Source organism: Coloeus monedula, assembly GCF_965178545.1.
Source record: "Coloeus monedula genome assembly, chromosome: 1".
In the NCBI taxonomy this organism is placed as follows: Eukaryota; Metazoa; Chordata; class Aves; order Passeriformes; family Corvidae; genus Coloeus; species Coloeus monedula.
In genome coordinates, this window is record NC_138781.1 from 71616931 (window position 1) to 71644757 (window position 27827).

Sequence of the window (27827 nt, forward strand, 5' to 3'; positions counted from 1 at the left end):
CCCCGGATGGAGCAGAGGGGGGAGGCGGCTCCAGCTGCCTCTCCAGCTCCAGCGCCCGCCGCCGCCGCCATTTAGCCATCCCGCCGCGGCAGCCAGCGCCGGGACAGGGTGTGCGGGAGGGGTCTGCTCGCCGCGGCCGTCGCCATCATCATCGCCGCCATGAGCCGCCTGTCGCAGCTGCTGCTGCTCGCTCTGCTCGTCTTCCCCGCCGCGCTGCTGCTCGGGGGCGCCCGCGGCGGCCCAGGTGAGGGCGGGCGGCCGTCACTGCCCGGGCACGGGCAGCGGGGCTGGTGGGTGTGTGTGGGGTGATCCCCGTGGCGCACCGGGCAGGGGGAGCCGCCCCCGCCGGGCCTGCGGAAGCTCCGCCGAGAGGCGGCGGCGGGCGCCGCTCATTCATCGCCCCGGCCGCCCGCGCACGTGGCCGCCGGCGCTCCGGGGCCCGGCCCGGTACCTGCGGGGCCCCGGTGCGAGCGAGGCCGCGCTCCGGCCCCTCCCGGCGTAGCGACCCTCGGTGTCGGGCGGGGCCCTGCGGGCGCCGGCCTCGGGCCCGGCCGTGACAGCGGCCCGGGAGAGCCGGGGAGCCCCGCCTGAGCTGGTGGCAGCGGGTTTGTCCTTCGCCCCGCTCGCCGGCGGTGCTGGTTCCCAGATTCCCTAACAGATGCGCTGGCTGCCACTCTGCCTTCCCACCTCGTCTGCCGCCACCCCCCAGGTGCCCTTGGCGACACCGAGGAGTGCTAATCTCTGTTTACGCTGTGGCGTTATCTGATTCATGATCTGGAAATTGCCTCCCTACTACTAAGTTTGGGAGGGCAGGAGAGGTGGGGAAGGCTGCTGGCCCGGCTCTTGCAGTGGGCTGCAGCACACGCCGTGTGCGAGTCCCCTCCCAGAGCTCTCCGTTCCCGCTATTGCCACATCATCAGCCCCTCTGACATCCATCGGAAAGACCGTAAGGGGTCTGAGGGTGTGCTGGGCAGCTGATCGCAAAGGGTGCCTATGGCTTAACTCTACCCTGTTAATTTTTAATTTTAAAAAACCCTACCTTTACGTGTAAAAATTTTTATAGAAATTACATTTTTTTATACACTTACAGGTTTAAAAGATCAGCAAATAAAGTCATGGTAGTTAAGGCTTAGGTTAAGCATTGCACGTGGTTGAGTAAAAGTCTTTGAGTGTGCCTCCTAAAGACGCTTGAAAGGAGGGGTTGTGCTTGCTCTTTCTAGCACTGACTAACAGTTCTTAAGTCCTTGGATATACTTGTCCTGCTCAAGGATTAGTTTTTCTCATGACACTTTTTAAATATTTATTTTAAATTTTGTATTTATAGCAGCTAGGTCTTTTTTCAGAGCTATATAAATCAGTTGCCCATTAATTTCTACTCTTTCATATTCAGAAAATGTTATGTTTATTAAAAAAAACCCCCAAACCTGTAGTTTTGTGCACATGTTTTAGATCTCAGCCTTTCTTGCATGTGCTCTGAACTGCAAATGGACAGAACTTTGTCCCATGGCCAATATTTTTATTAATCATATTTGCCCAGTGTTTGAATGCATGAGGCTTGGCTCCACAAAAGAAAAGAGGCAGTGGACTATCAGACTGCACTTGTCTTGGAGCCTTGTTCTAATTCAGGTTTCCACTAGCGTGGTTCTGTTGGATATATGGATATATATGATCTTGAGGACGTCATCCTAAAAAAGACATTCTTTGTTTCAACACTTGAACGAAAATAAGTACAAAAAACCAGTAACTTTTTAGCTACCTTCCAAAGTGTTTTGTTATCAGCATGCTAATACCTTGTTAGACTTGCTAGTCATAGAAGAAACAGTACTTACTAAATTGATTCCCTGGCAATAGCAATGTCTTATTTTCACTTTTGTAATTGCAAAATTTGAATGTTTTCATGCGTTAATGTGTTCAAAAATTGAACAATAGCTTTTAAGGTAAATTGGTTGCCTTCTGCGAATTTAGGCGTTGCTGTGTGAATGCTGAACTTTTTGTCATCCAGCTGTAAATTTTTTGGTTTTAAACTTAGTGGCAGATAAATAAGTGAAAAAGTTGTTAGAGAAAGAATAAGGCTGAAAGATCAACACAGACATCCTTTGAATAGGAGGTTTTTGTGACTGAGGCTTCAAAACACTGTATTGGACAGGTTTTTAAGAAGTTCCTCAAACATTAGTTTGAGAATTATACTTCAGCATCAGTTTTCTGTTTATTAACTAGGCATTTAAAAGACTTTCTTGTATTTGCATTTTGTTTTGGTAGGCTCAGGTTTATTAGTTGCAGCTCAGGATGCTACAGAAGATGAGGAAGCTGTGGAAGATACTGTAGTTGAAGATGAAGATGATGAAGCTGAAGTTGAAGAAGATGAACCAACAGACTTGGTAATTGTACATGAATGTTACTTCAAAAGTATGAAATAGACAAGAAGTGCTTAGAGCTGGATAACTCAAATAAGAGTTTACTAACATTGCTTTTTTCAGATAGCTATTTCCATGTATCTGGTTAAGCTTCTGTTCAGTTTGAAGTGTTGGAAGGATTTATCTTTCTTTCTGAATTACCAGTTGAAAAACCGCATGAGGACAACCTGATTTCTGACTACCAAAACTGTAGGTCACAAAAATACCACCAAGTAAGAGAACCAGATTCTCATAGGAGCACTCTGTAGTCATTTTGCATCTTCAGCTGCACCTCAGTAAACTGAGAAGAGGATAGAACTACTTAATTCTACTGTCTTTGGTATTTATTTCTTAGGGGCAAGAGAGTCTTGGTTCTTAGTTAAGCTCAGTATGAATTCTGAAACCCTTGTTTTGTAGCCCATTGTCACTTGCTACTCTCTTAACTCTTAGGCTTGTGGCCATGTTGCTGTTCAGGGTCACTTGCTTCAGCTTGACAAATGTTTAAAAAGTTTCTTTGTGCTAGGTTTCCCTCAGAAGAGTCTCAGATGTCCATTTCCAGGAAATAGCAATTTAATAATTGAGTGTTTCCACAGTAGGGACACTCAGGCGGCCCAGAATGAAATCCCTGGGCTGGTACACCCTCACAACCTGTGTACCCATTCTTCACGAGCCTGGCACACACGTCTTGGTTTAATGGTAATTTTTGTTCTGGGATCTTCCTATTCCTTGTTGAATTATTTCTGTAGTTGTATTTATCTGAATGGGGTGCATCTTCTGCTGACAGTTGTGGCTTCCTAATCTCTCAGTTTGCACTGATCTCAGAGCCTCCCTTCACGTACCTAAGCAACGGTTCAAGATTAGTTCAGCCTTTCAAGGTGAAAGTCTGCAGCTTGCAGCCTAAGGCTTCAGCAACCTTAGTTACTCATACTAAGCAAAACTAATCAGGCAAGACAATTTAAAAGAATTCAGCTCACTAAATTTACAACACAATTTCAAAAAATTACAAACAAACAAAAAATTTCTAACAAAAAAATGAAATGTTTGACACAGTTTTGTGATCTGCAGTTGAGTGTTGGGCTTGCTAGACACTTCCTGTACTTGGATTGGTGCACAATTTTCTCAAATCTCGTGATATAAATTAAGGAAGTTTGGGACAATATTTAGGAGAAGACATGCATAATAAAAATGCAGATTTGGTAAAGTGTTACTTGATTCTATCAGATTTTCCTGATGTTGTTAAGTTGGTGAGCTTACGGTTGACCAGCTTTGGTAAGTGGTAGAAGGTGTACTGTGTCAGTACTGACAGAATATTATTAAATAACCTCTTGGCTGTAATGGGCTTTATATTAAATAGTAAGTAGTCTGTGTGTTGGGTACAAAACATGATGCTTTTTAGGCAGTTTCTTTATTTGTCACTGAAATAAAAGATAGTTTTTCATAGCATCTTGGAGTCAAGATGCTGCATGCTCAGCTCTGGTTCCCCAGTTCATGGTATGTGTTTGACTGATCCAGTAGGATTTCCACTGCTTCAGGAGGTTGTTTAAGCACTGAAATCAAATGATCCAACTGACTTGTAAGCAATTAGCAGAGACTGTTCACTACTGCATCAGCCTTGTTTTTGTTTGGTGGGGGCAGTGATGATCCCGTGATCCCCAAGTGGAAAATAAGCCCTTAATGCTTGCATTTGCTAAATTAAAAAGTGAATCATCTCAAGGTGAACTTGAACAAGTGAATCCATGGACTTATGTAGTACCAACAGCCTAACCATTTGCAGGCATACATACACTTAACTAATTAAAACTGAATAGAAAGATGCCATAAACACTCACTGTAGTGAAAGTAACTCATTTGTCTTATGCCTGTCTTTATTTTGGAAATGCTTGTTTTCTAACTAGAGATAGCCTAGATGTGAACACTTAACACTTAGATTCTGTTCTTTTCCTTCCACCCCCAAACAGAAGCCTTACTGATGCTTTTTGATTATAAACCCTTCAATAGAGCTAAATGTAGTTCAGATTAGTCACTGTGTCAAATATAACAAGTAGAAAGATAAGTGCTGAAAAGGATGCTCATCACATCTAGAGGGACAATAGACTATGTGCTAATCCTGCAAGAACAGGATTTGGTATAAATACTTGCCCCTGTTTGCATGCTTTGACACATGGGATTCTCATGAACCAAGCATGGTTTTTGCTTCACTGTTTGTTATAGGATTTTTCAAAAAAGTCTCTTGTCTTAGACAGAAGAAAAAGAGGAAGAAGACTTGTCAGGAGAACCTAAAGCCTCACCTAGTGCTGATACAACCATCTTATTTGTGAAAGGTGAAGGTAAGAGTCCTCTGCTAATCTACCATCCTCTTTATTGTTGCTTATACTACATCAATGTGTGCCTAAAACAGTGAAGCTTTAAACTACAGAGTCTGTTCTAGATGCTCTCTGTTTAGAATTAGCTTTGTGTGGTGCATGATGTTTCTAATGGTTGAATATTTTTTTGTGTGTGTTTCAGACTTTCCAGCAAACAACATCGTAAAATTTTTGGTGGGCTTCACCAATAAGGGTACAGAGGATTTCATTGTTGAGTCTCTGGACGCTTCTTTCCGGTACCCTCAAGACTACCAGTTTTACATCCAGAACTTCACAGCTCTCTCTCTGAACACAGTAGTTCCACCACAGAGACAAGCCACGTTTGAGTACTCCTTCATCCCTGCTGAGCCCATGGGTGGTCGTCCTTTCGGTCTGGTTATCAATCTCAACTACAGAGATGTAAATGTAAGCCTGATGCTCTAATTTGTTTGAATCTTTTTAGTTGATGTGGAGGTGTCAGGAAGGAACTACTTAGTCAAGTACCTCTCCAGAAAGTGAATGCCTCTGTAGTATTAAAGCAAAGCAGTAGATACATAAGCACAGTAAGTGACTGCCTACATGCACTTAAAGTTGTATCAGCAGTGGAAGCTGGAGTGCCTTAGAACTGTATTGTAGTGGGATACATTCGTAAAAAACCCACCCAGCCAACCAAAATATGAGCTTCCTTTAGGATAACTTAAATTTCACTGTGCTTTTTAGATTGGGCTTTGCTAACAAACCCTACAATCAACATGAATGCCACCTGCAAACTTCACTTAAGGCAAATAAATGGCCAATAGTTGCAGTCTGGGAAAAGGCTACACAAAAGCATAGATGGGGCTCAATTTTATTCTTTTCTCTTTAAGTGCAGGTTAAGGATTAACAGACTTCTATACCTTTGTGTTTTGGTAGCCCTAATAAGAACCCTTTGTATGTAATACCTCTTGTTATAGGAGGTATCGTACTGAAGCCTGGATGTGACTATCTTGATATCATCAATACTGTTCTTTGTACTTGGAACAAAACATTTGTGCTTTGATGTGTTGAGTTAAACTAGCACAATTCATAAACTTGAGAAAGTCTCATGCAGGAGTTGCTCCTTTCTAGAAGTTCTCCAAGAACATGGAAAAAGGTAAACTTTTGTGTATGTGTTGAAGAAATTAATTTAAAATGTTATGTGCAAACTTTGTTCTAGGGCAATGTGTTTCAAGATGCTGTCTTCAATCAAACTGTTACAATTATTGAGAAAGAAGATGGGCTGGATGGAGAAACGTAAGGAGGCTGGAGGTCCTGGTTTAGTTGGTGCACTGGTAGAACAGGTTATTGGTGGTGCCAATGAAAATAGTTTTTGTATTGTCATTTTATTAAATGTTAGGTCTGCTGTGTTTTGCTGATGGTGTAGCAGCATTTGACAGACTGAAAATATGAACTTTTCCCAAAATTAAGATCTCTGTTATTAGTGGGGATCTTCAGGATTGGTACTGTGTCAGTGAGAAGTTAACAGATGTGCTTTAGCTCAGAGGGCTTAAGCCTGGAATAGGACCTGGTGTTATACAGCTACATAACAATTCAAAGCTGTTAAACTTTTGTTATGCTACTGTGCTTTTTCCTAAGAGTTAAAAGATGCGGGGAGTCCATAGTATCAGGCTGTGGGTCCTGCTGTCAGGACTGGAATAGCTTTCTTCTGGAACACTGCGCTCTAATCTAAGATTACATAAACTAAAAGATGTATTTGGAGTATGAGATAGAGGAACTCGGTCTTTTTTTGTTGTACTAACTGCTGTCTGTAGTAGGTACCTTTCAGGAGTGATTTTTTTTTTTTTTTAAAGACTTAAGTAGATCTGACACACCAAATATCTGTATGTATGGTGTGCTAAAATGCTTTTAAGTTTTTAACTCTGAAATGGAATTTGAAGTGAACCTGTGAGTTAAAATAGTTAGTCTTCAGAAATACTTGTAGAGAACGCTGAATATCTGGATTGTCCTGCTGCAGGTAGAAATTGCCTGTTGAGCAAACTTCCTGTTAAAAAAGGTCAGCCAAAAGAAATAGCTGTTGTGTTGCAGTAATTCGTATTTCTCGAATAGAATAGTATAAATGAAAGAACAATTGGTCATGTGGAAATGTGTGATACGCTGAAAAAAGGAGCTTTCAAAGCAATTCAAATACTAGAATCAGTTTGTGTGAATGTCCTGGGAACAGATAATTACCCTATAACAGGGATTTCAGTTAGGTATCTTCTTCAGTTTGACTCCATAATTTCCTTTATCGTAAATGAGAGTTCAGATGTTCAGCTCGGAATAAGTTCTTTACCTGCAAATTCCTTAATCCCCAAATAAATTTTTGCTATAACTTAGGTTTACCTCTTGCTAAGTATCAACAGATACTTCCGGTAAAATTCTTCAAAACAAACCAGAATGCACAGACTAAAAAAAAAATTATTTAATAGGTAGAATTCTAACTATGGAACACAGAGCAAAGTAAGCTAGGTCTTTCAAATTTCAAGGTCTGTTGCAAATTAATAGTGTCCTAGCAGTACTTGCTTTGCAATAGCATGCTAAAAGTATATGAGAGATTTTTAAGGGTTTTGTAAGTGATTAAAGCTGTCACAAACACAAATATTGCCTGTGACCCAGTATCTTGAAACTTCATGATAGTGCAAAAGAATTCTTGAAGTTACTAAATTTCAATATTTATTTATTATAACATTTTCCTGATTTATACAGCATTTTTCAAGTGTTCTGCTGTTCAGAATTAAACTTAAGATTACAGTTTCTGAAAGCCAAGTCAGAATAATTACATAATAGTTGTTAGCACTTTAGTTTCAAATTCCTTGGGTATTTTCCCCATTTGCCCCCTACAAAAGTTCCTGGGAAAAATTAAGTGGACATATGGCCAAAGCTAGGCTTAATTTCTATGCCCCTTCATAAACTGTCTTCAAAACTTGACATTTTTAGTTAATGGTTTCCTGAACTGTTTTTTAAAGGATCTTCATGTACATGTTCCTCGCTGGACTCGGTCTGCTGGTCATTGTTGGCCTACATCAGTTACTAGAGTCCAGGAAGGTGGGTAGTGTGTTTTTTCTGTGTACTTGTTGATACAAGGCCTTTCTGATGTGAAAGGAAAGCAATTCAGTGACTGCTTCTGGCATATGATGGTACAGGTAGAAGATTTATTTTTAGGACCAGTGAGTTCTTAAAAAATGTTCCTAATGGAAGCTACTCTGATTGCTGAGCTCATGCCCTTTGGGGCTGCTCTTTGGCTCCACACTAAAGTGGTTGAATTGAAGTACCTTCTAATCACTGCATGTATGTGTCTACTGATTCAATACTTACTGGGTAGATTTTCCCTGTGCTCTCTGTTTCTGCCTATTAGTTTAATCCAGGTCAGAATTTGGGGGAAAACAGCTGCCAGTCTTTTATTTAGTTCCTAGCAGGTCTTTGCCATATTTTGCAAGGTCAGGTTACATATGAAAATGTTGTGCTAATCTGAGAAAGCAAAATAAAACTGGTCATCACAAAGTTTGATTAATCATCAGCAAAAGGTATAATGAACTTGCCTGGGTGTGCATGAAATCTTGGTGCCTTTAGGTGGAATAAGTGTTGTGAGGTGTTAGAAATAGTAATGTAAATCTGAGGGGAATAAATTGCTAATAGGAAAGATGTCTCTCTACATTGACTAGCCTTAAGTTTTTGCCTTAGTGAAATAATTGTAATTGACTAAATGTAGCATTTTTAGTTATTTCTAATACTTGTGCTGTCCAAGTCTTAATTAAAAGAAAAATCTTTCTTCTTTCTTGAATTTTCAGAGGAAACGACCAGTACAGAAAGTAGAGATGGGAACCTCAAACCAGAACGATGTTGATATGAGCTGGATTCCCCAAGAAACTTTAAATCAAATAAGTAAGTAGTCTGCCTTTCACAAACTAGACCATAACAAACTTCCTTGATCAGTTAATTGTAACTGAGTAAGTAGCTGATACCAATTTCTTAGAACAGCATATATCTTCTAGGGAATAGCAAATTGTCTTAAGCACTGTGCTTAAGGATTAGATTATTACTTTAGCAGTCTATTCCTTGTAGAACAAACTTCATTGGTTGATAAAATAATTACTATTGGTGACTTTACAATTTGTTCTGTAGAATATTTTTCAACAGTATAAAATCTCTACCCAAAATCTGGATCACAAAGGAGGTTTAAATAGGAGAAAATAGCTGTCATCTCAAAGTTTCTGTAAGTTGTTTGGAAGTTTACCTATAGACCAAAGTCTTATTTAAGCATCAGAAGTGTGTTTTAACTGAAGCCACATTAATACTTGTTGTTAATGTCCTTCACAAATCCCAAAGTTCTGTTTCATACCTGAAATGCCAGTGGTAAAACCCTGTATCTGATTTCCTTAGACTGTGGATATTTCTAACTTCTCTTACTCTTTCTTCTCTTTTGCTTTCCCATGGCTTCAGTGCAGAGTAGAAGAGGTGAGGCAGACTCTCGTGAATTGAAGAGTGAAAAGTGCTTTATGTGTTGTCCCTGTAATAATTAGGTGTGGCTAGAAGTACAGCTTCCTGCATGCTGTGACTGGTGATGTAGCATGAGCAGTAAAAGATTGCAGAACAGATGCACACAATGGCACACGTTTTATATACTTCTAAATTTGTTTTCATCTATTTTATGCATATATTTCTGGTTATGTTGTAGAAACAGTTTCAGTAGAATATTGCTGAAGTATTGTTGTCTTCTCTCACAGTTCCCAGAATTCTTTTTCTAAAAGGCAGATGTTTATCTTGCCTTCCCCACTTACCTTGGTGCAGTATCAGGCTGATAAGCTCCTATCATCAGTAGCAGTGACTGGTATGAGGTGAGAAAGCCTCAATAAAAAGTGCATCCTATATGAGATGCAAAGAGAAGTGCTTTGAAAACCCTTTGCAGGAGCTACCTTTACTTGGCAAAGGCTGCTGTATTGATCAAATAAGTGAATTCTGAGCTTCATTTGGTGTAGAAGGGCTAGAGCCTCTGCTCTAACATGAGGTTGTGCCAGGGGTTGATGACTGCTTTTTTTAATTCCTTCACCCTTTTTAAGTACACTTACACAGCACAGGTATGAAGGTTAGTGCTTTACTTGAGAAGATAAAAGCTTTCTTGTACACTTCCTTCTGTGAGACACAAGAATAGAATAAAACCCAGACACTGAAATTTGAAAAGCCTCAATCTAGCAAGAAAAACTGAAGGTCTAAATGTTATTTTTCTCTAAAGAGCAAGCTGTCTTTAAAAGGGTTCAAATCCTGGTAATGTTTGGGCCCTGCCACCATCCCTTTCTTAAGCCAAACAGGTATTCATATCTTAATACTTGAAATTTAGGAAAAACTAACGATTAAGTTGTTCTTAAGTGTGGTTTTCTCAGCTCCAGGTTAGTTTCAATTAGAACTCTACACTAGAACTTTAAAATACATGACCTTCAAGATCTCAGATATTCCTGACTTTTTTGTTATTGACACTTCATACTGTACTGATTGGCCTATAAGGGCATGATGGCTGCTCCTTGTGTCTGGAGATACTCTAAACAGGGAGGTTATTGGAGATTGTTCTGTTTAAGAAAGTTAGTCACCAGGTGCACTTAGCAATCACTTCAGCTCTTCATGCAAAGTATTGAAGCTTCTCTGCAATAATCATAGAACCATAGAATGGTTTGGGTTGGAAGGGGCCTTGAAGATCATCCAGTCAAATGTGGATGCTTTCTGGAAAAGTGTGGTTTTTCACAACAGAGACGCTTTTCTTCTGCTGTTAGTTGTATGAATGTGGAAATATTACATGTGAGACAAAGCTGTATAAAGAAGAGTCAATCCTCTGTTCTTCAGTCAGGTAAACTCAAGGCAGTAGTCGTCAAAATAATGAATTTAACTTTCTAGAAGTGTAGCTACTGAACGTGAAAATTTTCTAAACGGCAGAGCCTGCAGTTCCACATAGGGATGGCATAAAGTCTTGGGTTTGGGTTTTTGTGCATTTTAGTAACTGGCAAACAGAACAAACCTTACCCTGGTGTTGCATGTTACAGAACAGAAACATATTTTTTGTTACCTTCTATTTAGGGTGCTAATAGTTAAAAAGCCTTAACAAGTTGTTTGAACTCGCTTCTCTGTGGTGATGCATTGCACTTGAAGGGCAGCTTGTCTTGTGTTTAGGAGGAGGAAAATACATGCTCATGTAACAATTGCAATTGATGCAACTATCTCTTTTTTTTCTTTTTTCTTTTTTTTTTTTTTTCTTTTAATCTAGATAAAGCCTCACCGAGGAGGTTGCCCTACAAGAGGGCACAGAAGAGACCAGTGGGCTCTGATGAGTAATGTTAACTAGTGCAACAGTTGAACCTTTACTAATTCTGCCTGTTTGGTGTTTTTGGATTGGAGTAGTGCAGAGAACCCATATCACCATAAGGAAAATACTGCTAAACATTTGGACTGAACAGATTAACTGAATGGTGTTAATATTACTGAAAACGCACTTCTCTTTTAATTTTTTTTTTTAATTGTTGGGGGGAGGTAGCCATTAAGATTTGTGCCTGCGTGTGTAAGCGGTTGGTCTTCACAGAAACATGTTACCTGAAATGTGCCTTTAGAGTTCTTTGTAATGCTGGCTTGTCATTTGTACATGTCATTGAAGGATTTTTCTTCTCTCCCTAATCTGAATGTCTGGTGACTTCAATCTGTCTTGATTGTATCATATCTGTGTCAGAACCTGAATGCATTGTTCTTATTCAGTAAGTGACGTTACACTTTACAAGGTGCACACACTGAAGTTTGTGTGTGTGGTCCTGTCTCAGTGGCCAGGCACTGATCATCTCAACTTCTGCATAGTTTTCATTCTAAAGGCACAATTGGGTATAGCTGCTTGTAGTGGTAGATATTTTGCTGCTGTTTTGATCTGGGCATGCAGTGACCTAAAAATCTGAACTTAGCTGCATAGATGTTAGGAGGGCTCTTGCACAGCAGCAGAACTTGTGAAGCATGGAATTTGTGTGCTGAATTGGTATTACTACATAAATTTCTTTTTTATACCCAATTTGTTAAATGGTTAGTTATTGAGTCGTGCCAGCAGCTTAGGTATTCAGATTATAGTGGTAGTTCTGCAATGTTTACTCAAGAAACTGTTGAACAAGCCAGAGCAACTTTTCAGTGAGTGCTTGGTTCACTCTTCTAAGAACTGGAATGTCATACGTATCGAAACGTCAATTTATTTTTTTTAAAGCTTTACAAGGATTTGCTGTACACACTTGAAGCCAACTGTTTTTCAAATTCAGTTTCAAGTAATTCTTTTTATTGGCAGACTATTTAATTCACCCTTTACAGTTTTTAAATCTGAGGCATCTTTACACTGGTCAGTAAATTGGTCTGAGGCTTTTTTCCACTTTGTCTTTCTTAACTAGTTACACTGATGCATATTCATCACTAGTTGCATGTTGGTTCAGTACTCAAGCAGAAAAGCTGTATGAAAAATCAAAACAAGATTTCCTTTGGTGACTTACATGATTACCAGGTATTGAGGTATTGGTCCACATCCACTGTGCTCAGGAATTAACTGACAGGGAAAAGAGCCAATATGCAGAACATCAGTTTGCTTGGACAAGGCTTGAATTGTTTGCATCTCAACTGCCTCTCTTGCAGTGTCTGAGTGTTATCTGAAAGCTTCTTGAGTTCAGGAAGAGGCATAGATTTGAGGCCTCTGTTGTCTTCTTTTCCTTCCTCTTCTGATCCCTGCCTGTGAAAATGCCCCTTCAGTTCTATACTTGCTCTGCAGGGACTGAACTTCTGAGCCAATGCATGCTGAGTGATCCTTCCAGATCCTTCCACAGTGTGTTTGAAGCATCCAGGCTCTGTGCTGGCACTATTTTGTTACACACTTTGCCAGAATGAATTGTGAAGATGTTCTTGACTCATACTGCTATGGAAGAGATGCGTTGTTCAACTTCCTGAAAATACAGCTAGTCCAGGCAGAATATTTTTCACAGTTAAGGTTGCATAATTGTCATTCAGATCATTTAGGAAACAGTTGAATGCTGCCCTCATAAGGGGTATCTGCACTCGAATTGTGTGCAACAGCTTTATTTGCCTTTAGTGATATAATCTGACTGGTTCTGTGGTAGATTTGCAGACTTGTATTCCACTTTGCATTGATTCAACAGTGTGTTTATGGATTAAATGCTTCCTATGCTAAACCCCCCTAGCAATTGCAGCACCTGATGCACTGAACTTGGAAGTTCCCTCTCTTGGATTATGTCTCTAACCTGGCATCAGGAGAGGGTTTTTTCACCTTCTTGTAATAGGTCATCTTGAACTGTATACTCTTAATTCTTCCCAAGTTTTAAAGGTACTCTTTGAGGGGGTGCTGATGGTACAGTGGTACACCAGGAAAAAAGAAAAAGGATCACAACAGAGGATATTAATTTATAATATCCTAGTTTTATTTGTACTAATAAGAAGTAAGCATTTGAAGGCTGAGCTCTCTTCTCTGCACTCAGAGGTTGACTTCCAAATGCTTAAGTTCTAAGCATGAAAGAAGAGAGGAGGCAGCTTGCAGTGGGAAAGTCCAGTTGTACCTGAGGCTGTCTTTCTGATGGTACAACTCGGCATTCACTGTAGGTGGTTCATAGTGACTTTCTTAGCCAGAAGCAGTTCATAAGAACAGGGGCCAGTAGACCACTACTGCTCATGGTGAATGTCATAAAATTTTTTAATTACTTGTTTCTCACTAATTTGCTGTAGTGGAAATTCCAGTGTGCAGGGTAAGTGAACTTTGGTATCCCTGATATTATTTCTGGTGAGTAAGCCAGTCTACTACACTCAGTTTTCTTAAACTGGGGGAATGTAGTTGTTGCTTTATCCTATTGGTAAGAAACTTTTATTTTGGTACTTGAATTTTCTACTCAGTTTTTGAACAGGCATAGCTTAGTGTCACAGGTATGTTACTGGATATCATTATTATCAGCTAAGTAGGTTATAGTTTTGCTACTTAAAGATGAGACAGCAGCAATTCTTCCTCTCTATGCCACCCCTTTCCATGTGGCAGCACAAGCCATTTGTATAATCCAGCATTTTTACCAGTTCTCAGCCAGCTTACTGCACTGCCACACAACTGCTCCTGGGAGCTTCTGACAAGAGTGAGAACTGTGAAAGGAGATGTGGGCTACGGTTTCCTCTTTATTAGTAAGAGATGTTAAAATGCTTTTAGAGAGCAAATGAGCTATGGGCTTAACGTGAAGGACCTCTGTGAATTCCTTTCTCACTGCTCCTTAACTTACTCAAAAAATTGTGAAAACCTAAAAACTTGACTCTTGGGGTAGGAAAACCAGCTTTAGAGTTCACATCTACAGAGGCAGCAGAGCATTAGTTTAGGCTACCCTTGAACTGCATGTGATACCTGTAGCCCTTGGTATGCTGTCTGCTTTCTGGCAGCAGTTCATTTTTTTTCCCCAGCATCAGAGAAAAAAAGAGTGGCTGCTGTCAGACTAAAGGATTGAAGTTTATTCTCCATGTGCAAAAATATTAAGTTGTAGGCTGTGGAGCTGGATGGAACAGACCAGAGATGGCAGTGCTTCTGCTTGTCCTAAAACATTTATGCCAAACATGTTGCTTAGCTTGGAACAGGTGTAATCAAAAGTATCATTTACTGGTTATTCCTAGAATGCATGGTGTTAAAGGAAATGTTGCAGGTTAAAGCTCTGAATCCAGGGAAGCCAAATACTAAAGTAGACTGGTTGTGCTGTTTTCAGTGTGCTTGATGTACTGAGCAGTAGAGAGTCTGTTCTCTTTTCTTCTCCAAAGGAAGGACAGTACCTACCTCATAGGAGTGACTTAAGGGCTGTTTCAAGAGTGTTTTGAAGTTTTTTGAGACTTGCACAATACACTTCCACGGAGATAGTAAGACACAGCACTAGTGTAAATGGTTGGCAGCTGTACACATAGATCCATGCTATACTAATTTAATCCCCTCACTGACCAGTGTTTGCAGCTTTACATTCTGACGTTTCTAAAACATGCAGAGCAGTTGCAGTGGACATACAGAGGAGAGCAAAGCCAGAAAGATCTCTTGATTTCTGCAAAAGTTTGTAGATGGGCTAAGTAATATTCTCCTGACATTTTCCCATTTATCTCTAAATTTTCCCAGGGACTTTTTCTAATCAGTTGATACAGATGATTGTTTGTGTAGCTACAATCAACAGTCAATTTAAGAATGACTGATTGTTTTGGATGATTAAGTTCAGATGATGTACTGCAACTGAAGTGTTAAATTATCATTTAATTTCTTACCTGCTGACTTACATTTATAAGTGAGATCAGATCTCTTGAAAACAGCTGCAGGTTTTTTTGTAAAGTATACTTGATTTTTTTTTTTCCTTAGCATTGTGTAGCTTTTTTTTTTTTTTTTAAATAAAGCATGAGTATGGCACCAAGAAAAAAGGCCTTTTCCTTGATAAGCAACCCATAGAAACAAATATGCTAAGTGTGAAAACATGCCATTCTTAAAAATCTGCGTTTCTACATGTGTAGTTGGAATGGAAATAATATTGAGCAAGTACTTTGTGATGCTTTGGACAGTGGACTAATAATTAGGATTAGAATTCTCTATAAGAGTAAAGGAGGGCCCTGGGAAAATGTTCAGTAAATTCTTGAATCCTGATGGGTTAGAAGTGAGCCATAGTGCCCTACATTTCTGGAAAGAAAAACCTCATTAGACCCATGGCAGTGTAAAAAGGATTTGTTAGGATGCTTAATGGTTGCTGAAGCACGAGGTTACAACAAGGCCAAGTCCTCGTAGCTTTTACATGCATGCTCTTGTGTGACCAAGCACACACTCACATTCCATGCAGTAACTCCGAAAACAGCAGTTCCAGCAGGTGTTCTGCATCCAAACAGAAGGAGGTAAGACTTGTTGGGGTAAAAAAAAGCTGACAAAAAACAAAACAGAAAAGGCTTGAACATAGAGGATGCTGGGAGCCCTGTATTTGTGAACTGTATCTGTGGGTAAAAAAGGGAAAAATTAAAGGCAGATGTGTTGGTGTATTTTTAGGTCCCAGAGCACATAAAAATAACTAAAATTTGAAGCCTGCCTCATCTTCCCCTGAAAAGGTCAAGTTAGATAGATTTCAATAGCTGGCTTAAAAAGAAGAGATACCAAGGCCAAGATGAGGTCTTAAAAAAAAAAAAAAATCTATCTAAGTAGTCTTGGCTATAAATTTATATTAAGATGCAGTAAAATTTCAGCATTACAACATTGCAGTCCCTTAGCTGGTAAGGAAAAGCTGAAATTTACCCTGCCTTTCCTCATCACTCTCCCTCTGTTCAGCCTACATGGAAATCACAACTTACCCTGCCTTGAGTTTTTGCTGTGCCACTTAAATTCACATCGTGAACCCGTGACTTGAGAGCCTGTCTCTTTCACGCAGCAAAGGGAATGCTTGGAGTTGGTGCACTTGGTCTCACAATGGTCTGAATAGATTTTCAAGAGGACCCCACAGTCTATGTTCTAGTAAAGAGGGCTCAGTCCTGCCCTGCAGGGCCTGGATGGGGCTACACCGAGTGTTTTCCATAGAGATGAGGCTGCAGCGGTGGAGCGTATGTGACTAGGGCATTTACCCCTAGGTTCACTAGATGGAAATTACTACAGCCAGCAATTCCCAGATCTGCCAGCTGAGGGATCTCCCAAGCCTGTGACAGCTGCTGCTTGTAACAGACAAGCACAAAGAGAGCTTTAGCCCCATCTCAAAGAGTGGCATCTGGAGGGAGGGCCAGAGCTACTGTGTCTGGCCTTTCTAAATCATTCTGTGCTGTATCTTGGCCACTGAAGTAAGTCTGAGCACTGCACTTTTCTGTGCTGTTCAGAAAATAATTGACAGATGGGAAGCTTGAACTCAGGAAAGCTGTAAATGCTGGTGTCTGGTATTTGCTTCTGAAGAAATGCAGGGTTGTAGCCACCTGCAGGGTCAGCTGAAGGTACTCTGCCACCTGGTGTTTGGTCCCACAGACAGTTTTCCTTAGAAGTTAAATTAAATTTGATCTTTTAACCCTGTGTGCACTTTGAGCACATTCAGACACAGGTTCCCATTCAGCATTTCCATGCAAGCTGAATCAAAGAGCCTGGATTGTTAGAACACAGAAGGAACTCCCTTGCCAGAGCCTGGATCCACAGCACTGTAGAAGCAAGAGAGGACCATGCCGTGACAGTGGGCTTGATCCCAGTCTCAGCTGCCAAGTTTTCCACCCATAAGTTCCCAAGAGTGAAAGAAAGAACGAACAAACACCCTGTTTTCTTCAGCAGGAGGAAGTTAAAAGTACCCTATTGCAGGTTTCCAGTGGAAAGGAAAAGCTAGAATTTAAATAGCATCTGATGCCTGTTGAGCCCAGTATGGCAAACATTGCCACTGAAATAACAGGTTATATTTAGAAGCAAGCCAAATACCCTAAAACACTTGATTTGGAAGCGTGTCATATTTTCCTTAGAGCCAGTATTTGAGGCTTGGTTGTTTGTAATAGTGGTTCATTCATAGAGAGCGGAGTTAACTTCTCACAGCTGGATGTGACATTTTTCCCAACTAATCCTAACTTTTTGCTGCTATAAAGCAAGCTGGAAACCAGGAAACACATCTCACTGTTAGGCAGCACAGGAAAGAAAAAAGAGAAAAAAAAGAAACAGGATTTAGTTTGTATTTTAAAAACTACACTACACAGGGACCATCTCCTTTCCAGCATCGTAGTAGCCTGGCAGATCACAGCTCCCCAGGATTCCATTAGCACCACCCCAGCTGAAGGAACACTGAGGGTGACGTACGAGGCACCAGTTGCAGTCATGCAGCCAGAACACTCACTCAGGAGTTGTTCTTTGTGCTCATACAGGGCAAGACGTTCCCTCAAGGTGTTCTGAGGCTGAATTCCTGCTCCCATGCAAAGCATCTTGCTGGGTGTCATTTACTGCTCCTTTAGTGAGGTGCAGCACTCCTTGTTACCCTTTCTTTTCAGTGGCAATCCCCAAGGACCCGTCACCCCATCATTCCCATTTTGCTGAATTTATAGAATTGAATGGAGCCAGATGTCACTGATGCACTGCAGTAGGAATAAGTACAGGCCACCAAGGACCTGCTGACAAACTGCAAAACATCCCTCACCTGCAGTTGAGTAAAACACCGCCTGAAGGAACTGGTGAAGGAGCTACTAACACTTTTAATTATTGTTCAAATCAAGTACTTTCTTTTTTAGGCAGGTGTTTTGCAGTTGCTAAAGAGACTCTTATGGTTCAGAAAAAGTTAACTGTCAAAGACGTGCCTTCACCAAAAGTAATAACCAAATGCATTAAAGGCAGCATGTGGCTCTGCATCCTGTGCCAAAATGTGTTGCCATGGAGTGCACAGGTTGCTCACTTCTCCAGATCCCTCCCTTTCCCTCACCTACAGCCCTAGTGAGTTCTGGGTCTTGGGTAGCTGTGCTAGGCAGCCTCTGTGGTTTCAACTCCAGGATACTGACAGAGAGTGATGTAGACACAAGATCAAAAATCAGCCTTGCTGTGTTGTGGTGCAGACTCTGTGGACTGCGGTGTGTACACAGGCGGGTTGATACTTTGATTTTCTCCGGCTGTGGAGTATCGTGGGCCTGATGCATGTAACCTTGGAGCCTGTAAAGCATTGGTCATACAGGCATCTTGAAGGCAGCAGATTAAATGGTGTTAAATGTCCTGCTTGCCAGCAAAAAGGGACTTTTCAGGAAAAGCGTGCAAATCTAGGAGTGCTGGATCCAATGCAGCAGCAGTGCATGCAGTAGGACATGGCAGGACACGTGCTGCCCCCTCCCCAGCTGCTGCCCGGGAGCCCAGTGCATCAGGTAGGGCTGTGCTTTGGTAGAATTAGAGGAAAACAGCAATGACAGAGGTTACAGTCTCTGTTTTACAGACAGGTTTTTCCCTTCACTTTCCCCTTCCCAAGCACAGGCTATGTGGTAAAGCTTGAATTGCAAACACTTGGGAGGAATAGTGGTCAAAGCAAGCCTGCATCTCACAACTAGCACTGCCATCACCCCAGAATAAAGTACAAATACTTCTTCTGGGTGCAGATTCATTGGAAGTCAGATGCTGCTCATTGAAAACAACAAACCTAGGCTGTAGGATCAGACTACAGGAGACGGGAGGGAAGGCTAACACACCAATTGCTTTAGTTACCCAAATATGACTCCATGTCTGGGGGTGGGGACTGATAGTCCTGTGTGCACATGTTCACAGGAACATTTGTTTCTGCTGTTCCTTGTACCCCAGTGCTCGGGTCAGGCCCTGTCATGGAGCCACCGACCCCTCTGGCTGACATTCTGTCCCAACCTTGGCACATTTTTATGAGCAGCAGGGCCGTGCTCCACGTGTGGTTCCAGGCTAAAAATTACTGACAGAAAGTCAGCCCACAGCGGCGCTGGCCTTCACCACATTAACCTCTGCCTCTGAGATTGTGAAAACAGATCAGGCCTTTCATGATGAAAAGCCTTTTCTCTGGCAGATTTCTCTTATTTACAGCCTCCCATTAACTGATGTTCGTAAACTGCTTCACAGCCCTCTGCTGAAAGGCTCTAGAGAAGTTCAAGTGCTTTCTCAACAGTGTATTCCAAACACCCATCGTCCAGAGTTTCCTCATACACTCCTGGCAGTTTTCCCTGCCAAACAAGAGACAGATCTGGCACAGGAGAAATAAACAAGCACAGCAAAGGAGAAAGCTATTTTCAGTTCCTACTAGTTGGAGGATTGCTACAACATTTTCTACTGCATTACGCAGTGAGGTTGGGTGAGCCAGAGAAGTCTTCCCACTTACTACTGTTTAATATGTGAAAAACTCCTGCTTCGTCTTTGTGGGAATTTTTTTTTTATTCTGAAAGGGGTCTTGAGAAATTAAAGTAGGAGGCAATACTAGAATTTTTGAAAAGCTTCAACAATGCTTCTCAACTTCATTTAGTTTCACTTCTCCAGGGTGATTTCAGACACATCTTGAAGGCATCAAAGCACCTTACCTGGAAATGCTCTGAAGGTTTACATCTCCCTAGAGAGTTCAGTCAAACTTGTCATCTGTCAGGCAGCCCATTAACAGTGGCACATGTGTGCAGGTAACATGTCACTTACCTGAGGTGGCACTTGCATACAACGACAGCAAGGTCGATGCTCCTTTGTCTTTTGGGCATCTCATTCTGTGCAGTGCCCTGCCAAGCAGTCTGTGTCTCCACTGCTGCCTCTGAGCAGCCCAACTGCCCTCTGTCTCACCACCCTTTTCCCTCCAGGTACTAATTGGCTCCTTCTTTTGAAAAAGACACTCCTGGAAAAACAGCCTCATAAACATCTTTTTGCAATACAGACCTCAATGTTGCTCACAAACACTTTTCCTCTTGCCCACAACCCAACCTTCACCTCCCCTCCCCCCTCCCATTTTAAATAAACCTCCCTGTCCAGGTGGAGCCACTGATGAGGCCTGGCAGCCCACAGGGATAGCGCTCTTGCAGCTTTTGCACCTTTTGTAGTGGTGCAGCTGCTGACAAATCCTAAAAACACCAAATAATTCTGTCCCAGAGCACTCCTCCCTGTGCTATTCTTCCCCTGCCCTTTCCCTTCCCCCCAGTCTTTTAACAGTTCCAAGAAATATATGCACACCACTGGAGAAAAAAGTCCCTAACTTCTCATAGGGCCACGGGCAGACACCATCTGCATCTGACACCAGCTCATCATGTGGGAGAAACCTTGGGCTTACTTGGCATAAATCATCCCTTCAGGACTGGTGAGAAGAGATTAAATCACCTAAAAATGCATTCCCTGAAACTGCATTGCAAAAACAATCCTCAGCTGAGGGGACAAGGAAGGACAGCGTGGAGGTGGTGTTGAGAGAGGTCAAGAGCTCTGAAATTGCTGAGAGCAAGACCTAAAGTGCAGGAGGCGCTTTAGGTTCTGGCAGAGGCTTCATGAACAAACCACTGCTCCTGTTAATGTTCTTACTTCAAAACCAGGGGAACACACTGCATCTGTACATACCCTCAGCAGAGCTGTTGGCTCAGGAGCCCTGGCTGTGCTGACCCTCATTTTAGGGTTGTTTCCATTTTTTCTAACCCTGTGATCCAGCATGGCACTAAGTACCCAAAACTAGGGAAATGCTCTGATCCGCCACAAATCTGCAGGTACCAGCAGTCACCAGTTTCCAGACAGGGCCCACAGAATGCTCCTGGATGTTTGTTTCCCCTGTTCCCTGAGTGTGCACGTGAGGACCTGGAGCAAGGAGGGCAGCTCCAGTGTGGGGCTGGTGGCCAAGCCCAGGAACTCCAGAGCACACCCAGGACTCAAAGTCCAGGGATCACTGTAGTGAAATGGTGCTTCCAACCTGCAGAGCACACACAGCCAGGTGACCCAACACGTCCCCAGCTCAGACACCACACAACCTGGGATGCAGATATGTATGCACATCATGCCATCCCACTAACAGGTTAGACCTTTTCTCACACATGCTCTTCCCTCTTCCCAACCTCAGACCATTTTTCATGAAACATTCAGCTCCTCCCTGACATGAAGGAGGTTTTAAAAATCTAAGTCAATTCCTTTATTCCCAAACAGATTGGAGCCCAAATCCCAGCATCTCCCTCACTGCCCCTTTGGCTGTTGCAGTGTGGGTGCAGCCTCTCCCCTGCACAGTAATTACTGCCAAGGTAGGGGATGAAAGGGGGAAGTTCTTTAACGCAGCTCCGCGGCTGGAGGGCTCAGCTGACCCACAACACATGAAGATGCTGGTGCGTTGTACAGGTTTTAGTCACTTCCCTCCCTGATGTTGGCTACTCCAGTACTCAGGTTCTGAGAAGTGCTGGTGTGGCCCCTTTTTCCACAGTCCAGCAGTTAAGAGATGTTCCAATTGAACAATCCAATGCATTTCTCCAATCTTTTCAATTTTTGCATTTTCAGAGTGGGTGATGAAAAATGGTGCCTCTTTGACATACAGAAACTGCTGGTTATTCTGTGCTGGGGTCTTGAGTCTCCCTTTTGCAGATAATCCTAGACTTCAGGGTTTCCAAAAGTGACATTTTCAATCCCATTATTAATTACAGAAATGCTGAAAGAAAATGGCATGTATGATTCCCCAAACTGGAGACTTGTGAAGAAAGAAAGGTTTCAAGTAAACTTTTGCCCCTTGCTGCCTTTGCTGGTTGAATTGTGACCAAGTTTGTTTGAGAAAGGCTTTTTTTCCACAGAACAAACCAAAACTGTTCTGTTAAGTGTCAACAGCAAATCATTTCTCATTGCACTCACTTCCTGAAGATCTCGGTGTAGGTGTACAGCGCTCCTATCCTGCAAATGCTGGCTAATTTGAGACAGATGCATGATGAAAAACAAATACCTTTATTTCTTTCTCTTTACTTGTTTGCATTTTAGCAAACATGCAAAAGATGCTCCAACCAGGCTCCACAGTTTGCTTTGGGGAAGCCAGTTTTCACCCAGTCCTGCTATCTCCTGCCCATTCCCACAGCTTCATGTTCCACACTTGGGAAAAAAACACCTTCCTGGTGCTCCTTGCTGCCAAGGCATCCCTGTGGTGGCAGAGGACTTGGGTCTTCCCCAAACCTTTATGCTCTGGGCGAGCATGTGGCCTCCACACCTGAAACACTGCTGTGGATCTCTCATGTGTTTGTGTCAGGAATTAACCTCAGCTTCAGCCCTGCCAAGATGGGAAAAAAAGCTTTAGGGAATGAGGCGAGGAAGCAGCAAGTTGGAGGAGACACACGGAGACACCACCACCACCTCCCCACCTCTCTGTTAACCTGATGTTTCTGGGCAGCTCTAGCTATTGCTGCCATGGGTGTTAGTGCAGGGAGGAGTGGAGACAGAAGAGGGAAAGGGAAATGCCAGCAAGGAGTGAAGTTCAGCTGGCCTGCAGGGTCTTACCCTATCCAAGGCAGGGAGAGCAGGGAAATTCCCAACTCGGCAATAGTCAGTCAAATTGAGGTAGGAGGAGAAAAGGGCTGGGCACAGCAATTATACCCTTCCATGGCAAAGAACTAAGTGCTTTCTAAGTCATCCATTTCGTAAGTAATTAGTCACCATCACTTCCTAGCCACATAAACTCATCCCATTTGATTTTACACCTCCTGACAGGTCCCCAGGCCACTTGGACGAGAACTTCCCGTCAGTCTCACGAGAGGAGAGGCGATTCAGGTCAGTGGGTGGGAGAGGGAAAATTATTTTCTCCAGGATTCCTCCCTCAGAAATGATGTTTCCAGCCCATGAGCCCACCCAGAGAGCCTTCAGAGCCCCATTTCACCAGATACCCTCAGTCTGGGGCAGAACTGGCTGCCTGACAGCTTCTGTTTTAACCTGTCCCTCTCTGGGGGCGAGGGACCAAGGTCCTCACCAGAGAAAGTGCTGTGAGGAATTTTGACCTCCATTGGGAAGGTGCAGGAGGCTTGAGGGAGTAAAGCGGCAGCAGTTCCCCCTCCTGAGTCTGTCTCTCACTCTGAACCTGGTTCACTTCCCTGCCAGAAAGCACCATCGCAGCAGGACTTAGCAAGATGTGGATGCTTCAGCTTCACTGCAATTCCCTGGCCTCCAGAGCTGGATACAACTCAGATGATTCTCTGGCTCACTGTCCTGTGAAATGCATTTTATTTATAGGAAGGCATACAAAATGCAGCTAAGGCAGCTCTGACAAGCTACAACAAAGGATTTGTCTCTTTTTTTGACACATGCACGTGGCTTTTGAATACATCCTGAAGAGTCTGTGGCCATAAACATTTATGCAAGAAGAAGAACTATGGTAGCAGAAACCTACTTAATTTTTTAAAAAAATTGACTGGTACACTGCATGCTGGGAGGATGCTCACCTATGTGACCATGGGGCTACAATTAATTTAAAAAGGAAAGAGAATCCTGACCCTGCCTGTGCAGGAAAATCAGCACTTTTCTGCAGCCTTCGGTTGCTGTGTTGAGAACCTGCACCGGGAGAAAAGCAGCGTCTCCAAGGGTCCTGGCTACCAGAAAATGGTGGTCAAAATGAACACGAATTTTCAGAGCGCTGCAATCATCTCCAGCTCGAACTCAGATCAACTGAAGGAAGAGAAAAAGTGATCCATTGGGAAAGATAAGCTCCGGCTTGCACGTCATCCTTCAGCAGAGCTAAGTCTGAGAACAAGTCACCACAAACCCACAAGAAGAGCCACGTCCATTTCATAACCTGTAATTTTTAAATATAACATTTTATTGCTTAGATGGTTTGATACAGAACAAGTTTTACTTTTTATTTTGAATTTGGAAGTACTGTACAACTGAAAAAAAAGAGGAATAAAAGTACCAAAACAATGTGTGATTCTCTGTTCATGTGGCATAAACCAGTCTTGTACACAATTCGTAGCAGCAGTTTAAGTTCCCTTTAGAAAAATATGAATTCTACACATTTATTACTGTTTCCTGCATGGGATGAAATCACTAGGATTAAACTTCCTTCGTGGAGAGAGAAGAGAGAGAAAGGAGACACACAGAGAGGAGAGAGAAGATGAATCATTCTGAAAATGGAATCAGACTGTCACATAGCCCCCTAAAGTTATTTCACAACAGCCTCAAACAAGGTTCTCTCTTTTTTTTCCTTTTTTCCTTTATTTTTTTTTTGCGCTTTCACAGTCAAGTGCTTAATGTAGTGATTGAATTATCTCCATGTTAAGTCCATTGCAACTCAGGCAAAAGAATTTTAGAAGATTTTTTTTTGTTTTCTTTTTGTTTTCTTTTTGTGTTTTTTTTTGTTTGTTTTTTGTAAAAGCCCTGAGAGAGGAAAAAAAAATAAAAAGATTCAAACGAAAATCGTATAGAGACAAATTAGCTGAACATGCAAACTAAAGCCTAAGATTCACCCATAGTTTAAACACATTATAAATTTCACAGTTTAATATTGGGGGAGGAGGGGAAACAAAAAAAACCCCAACAACAGCAACAGTTCTCAGTCAAACTCAACTAATAAAAATGTCAATAAAATGTGGCAAGACCTTATACTCTACTAGGATATAGATAAAGGCTAAATAAAGCTTTAAATCAATAGTGATTATTGCTAGCAGATGTCCCGGCAGGCTGCTGGGAATTAATTACTTGCTACATTGTTCTGCAGCATATAGTTTAGTAATGGCTTCTCCCCCACAGTATTGCGCAGTTTAGTGTGGAGAGTTGCAAAAAATAAAAACCAAAAACAACAAAACAACAATGCCAAAATAAACAAACAAAAAATTACAAAAACCAAAAAATACCCCAAATAATAATAATAATTATTATTATAATTATAATAGTAATAACAATTTAAGGGATGCGTGAACTGGTTTTAATTAAGTAGAATGCACCTGGGTAGAGTTTCAAATGAATCATTGGTTGTGATTGATTTATCTATATCTGGCATTAGCTTCGTTTCTGAACTGGTTCAAACATCCCTATTTAAAAATTAAAAAAAAAAAAAAAAAAAAAACCCAAAACACAGAAAAATAGAAATCACATATACCTCAACCATTTTTTCTTATTCTATTTGCAAGAATATTACTCAAGAACGCTTCTCTTCCTTTGAATTCTGGACAGTGAGATTTCAGTCTCCAGAAATTTTTTCCGAGAATTTTTAATATATAGCTATATATAGATATATATATTATATAATATAGAATGGGTCCGAGGCCCACTTCCTCCATGTCTGGTGAGAGCAGGAAAAGCGATTCTGCGGTGGGAAGGAGGGAGGGTCACAGTGCGGGCTGGGCTGGGGGCTGCAGTGGTGGAATAGCACAGTGAGGCTCCGGCAATGCTATTATGGCTCTGTCTGTCCCAGAGGTCATGACTGAAGGACAATTAACAAACAACAATAACGACAACAACAACAAGGACAACAAAAATGCTGGGCACTCCTAAAAATGCGCAGCTACAGTAGGATACATTTCGCTTAACCCCTTCAATATTGGTGGCTGGAGTGTCACCTGTTGCCGGCAACAGGAGCCAAAGGGAGAAATTCCAGCTGCCAGCATTAAAGGGGTTAAATTACTGATATGAAATTTAGACACACACCTCAAGTCTTCAAGCATCAACCCCAAAATCTCAGGAAGAATTTCTTTCTTCTTTTTTTTTTTTTAAATTTATTTTATTTACTTTTAACATGTCGTATATCTGTAGTTTTATTACCAGTAGTATTTTCTTGCTCTAGAACACGACAGAAGCAAGACGAGGGCAAGGCTCGCATTTCTCTCTTGCTTTCGACTGGAAGACGGAATAACTTTGCTCTGTGAGTGACGCGGGCTGTCGCCGACGTGACGGCAGCGAGGTCACTGCGGCACTCGCGGTGCCTCTCTCACGCACCCGGGGCCCCGCGCGGCCCCGCTGTCGCACACTCGCACCCACACGCACCCGCCAGGAGGGAGATGTGCCCCCGCACGGGGGACGATACCTCGCTGGCCTCCGCGGGACGCTCCGGTCGGAGGAAGGGGTTCATGTAAAGTACAGTAGAAGAGCTGCAACAACAGGAGGAGGAGCTGGTGAAAGCGATGAGTCAAGAACACTCCGAGACGGGATCCAAGCTGTGCTACGCATCTCCGTGGGCAAATATTGCCCATTGGCTTCTGCTGACTGCAGAGACAAGTGAACTGATGGATTTATAAAATAATAATAAAATAATAATAATAATAATATACTGAAGCAAATCAAACATATGTAACAGCGGGTGCATAATTTCCATAGGTTACGTTGCTATGTAACTCTTCTCTGTATACACGCTCAGTCCGTGACGGCCAGAAAAAACCCCTAGGATTTAGAAGACCACTTCTAATGCTAAAAAGTGGAAACAAGCATGAGGTTGAAATTCATTTGTGTTTCCTGCTTTTAGCTTGAACCACTTTGAACACCTTCAACTGCCACGTTGTTCAGGCCTGGAACAGGCTTAATGCTCCACTATGTGGCAAATGCAAGAACATCTACTGAGAAAAAAAACCAATAAATCAACGTCTCCTCTGCATCTCCTCTGACTAGTTCATATGAAATTCACATCATTTTTCTTCCAGTTATTGGCTATGGTATCCAAGGGCCTCCCACCCCACTGCCCCATTTCCAGCTCAGAGAACAAACACAGCGACTATCACAGATATACAAGAACAAGCTCACGCACACCAATACAAAAGGTAACATTAATGCTTAAATGAAAAAGGGTCCTCTCCAAATAATTCTTTAAAATATTAAAATCATTTTTGAAAAAATCTATAATACCAAAAGATCTAATAAAGTAGTAAGGCACTCAAATCAGTATATACTGTAGTCTCTTGCATTTTTATACTGAAAGGCATATGGCACCATGTCCAGTCTGCCATACTCTCCCCATAGCTGTTAAGGTCGCTCTTCCAAAACCAGACTCCAGAAACCTTGCTCTGCTGGCTTCAGTTTGCCTGCTGAGACAGGTCCAACCTCCTAGCAAGTCATTCCACCCCCAAGAGCTGAGGTGCACTGTCTGCAGAGGCCAGGATGTGATTCATGGGAGACGGCGCGTTGTGCATCTCCAGCAAGTCTTGGATGAAACCTGAGGGCCTCTCGTGCTCGGAGCCGCCCCGTGGTTCCTGGTCTTCTGCCATCTGTTTCTGCGCGCTCTTGGTGGGCTCGGCGAGGCAGGCGCTGCTCCTCTCCTCTCCACAGGGCGAGTCCATGACCGTGCTGGCCAGGGGCTCGTTCCGGCTCCCCACGAGGGACGAGTTGCTACCGATGCCCCCCGCGGAGTCGCACTCGCTTTCAGAGATGGGGTTGGCGCCGCTGTGGCTGGACTCATTCTCACTGTCTTCTCCGCACCTCGACTGCGTCTCCTCCTTGTCGCTCTCCTTACTGTGGTTTCGGGCATTTTTGACTTTCTGGTGGATGCGCTGGTGACGGACCAGGCTGTGCTTCAGAGTGAAGGTCCGTTCGCAGGTTTGACACTTGTAAGGTCTCTCACCTGGAAGAGAATTACAACGCAGAGTCAGCTGTGAGGTCACACAAGTGCCTCCCTCTTGTTTCAAGCAGTATAGAACACTTTGCGCTTTGGAAATTCAGCACCTACATCAGATATCACATTTATGCAGATTTTTTGCC

At 42.4% G+C, this 27827-nt stretch overlaps 2 protein-coding genes across 12 annotated transcripts in view; one reads left to right on the top strand and one right to left on the bottom strand.

Moving 5' to 3' along the window:
- Nucleotides 1–24053, top strand: SSR1 (signal sequence receptor subunit 1). Of its 4 annotated transcripts, XM_082294495.1 has the most exons (11): nt 1–244; nt 2260–2378; nt 4633–4720; nt 4899–5161; nt 5931–6007; nt 7720–7798; nt 8542–8635; nt 9194–9208; nt 11004–11067; nt 22866–22925; nt 23250–24053. In XM_082294495.1, the coding sequence occupies exons 1-11, from the start codon at nt 160–162 to the stop codon at nt 23272–23274; spliced, it is 969 nt and encodes a 322-aa protein (XP_082150621.1). In that variant the 5' UTR covers nt 1–159; the 3' UTR covers nt 23275–24053. The 4 variants fall into 4 exon arrangements, with proteins under 4 accessions (XP_082150621.1, XP_082150622.1, XP_082150623.1 ...); XM_082294496.1 differs by lacking the exon at nt 9194–9208; XM_082294497.1 differs by lacking the exons at nt 22866–22925; nt 23250–24053 and having other exon boundaries at nt 11004–11407.
- Nucleotides 23944–27827, bottom strand: part of RREB1 (ras responsive element binding protein 1) — a 122188-nt gene continuing 118304 nt past the window's right edge. For 7 of the 8 annotated variants that reach the window (XM_082294421.1, XM_082294422.1, XM_082294423.1 and 4 more), the window contains one exon: nt 23944–27690. In XM_082294421.1, coding sequence (XP_082150547.1) covers nt 27185–27690 — 506 coding nt within the window. In that variant the 3' untranslated portion in view covers nt 23944–27184. The remainder of the gene's footprint in view (nt 27691–27827) is intronic. The other variant, XM_082294428.1, reaches the window with a different exon arrangement.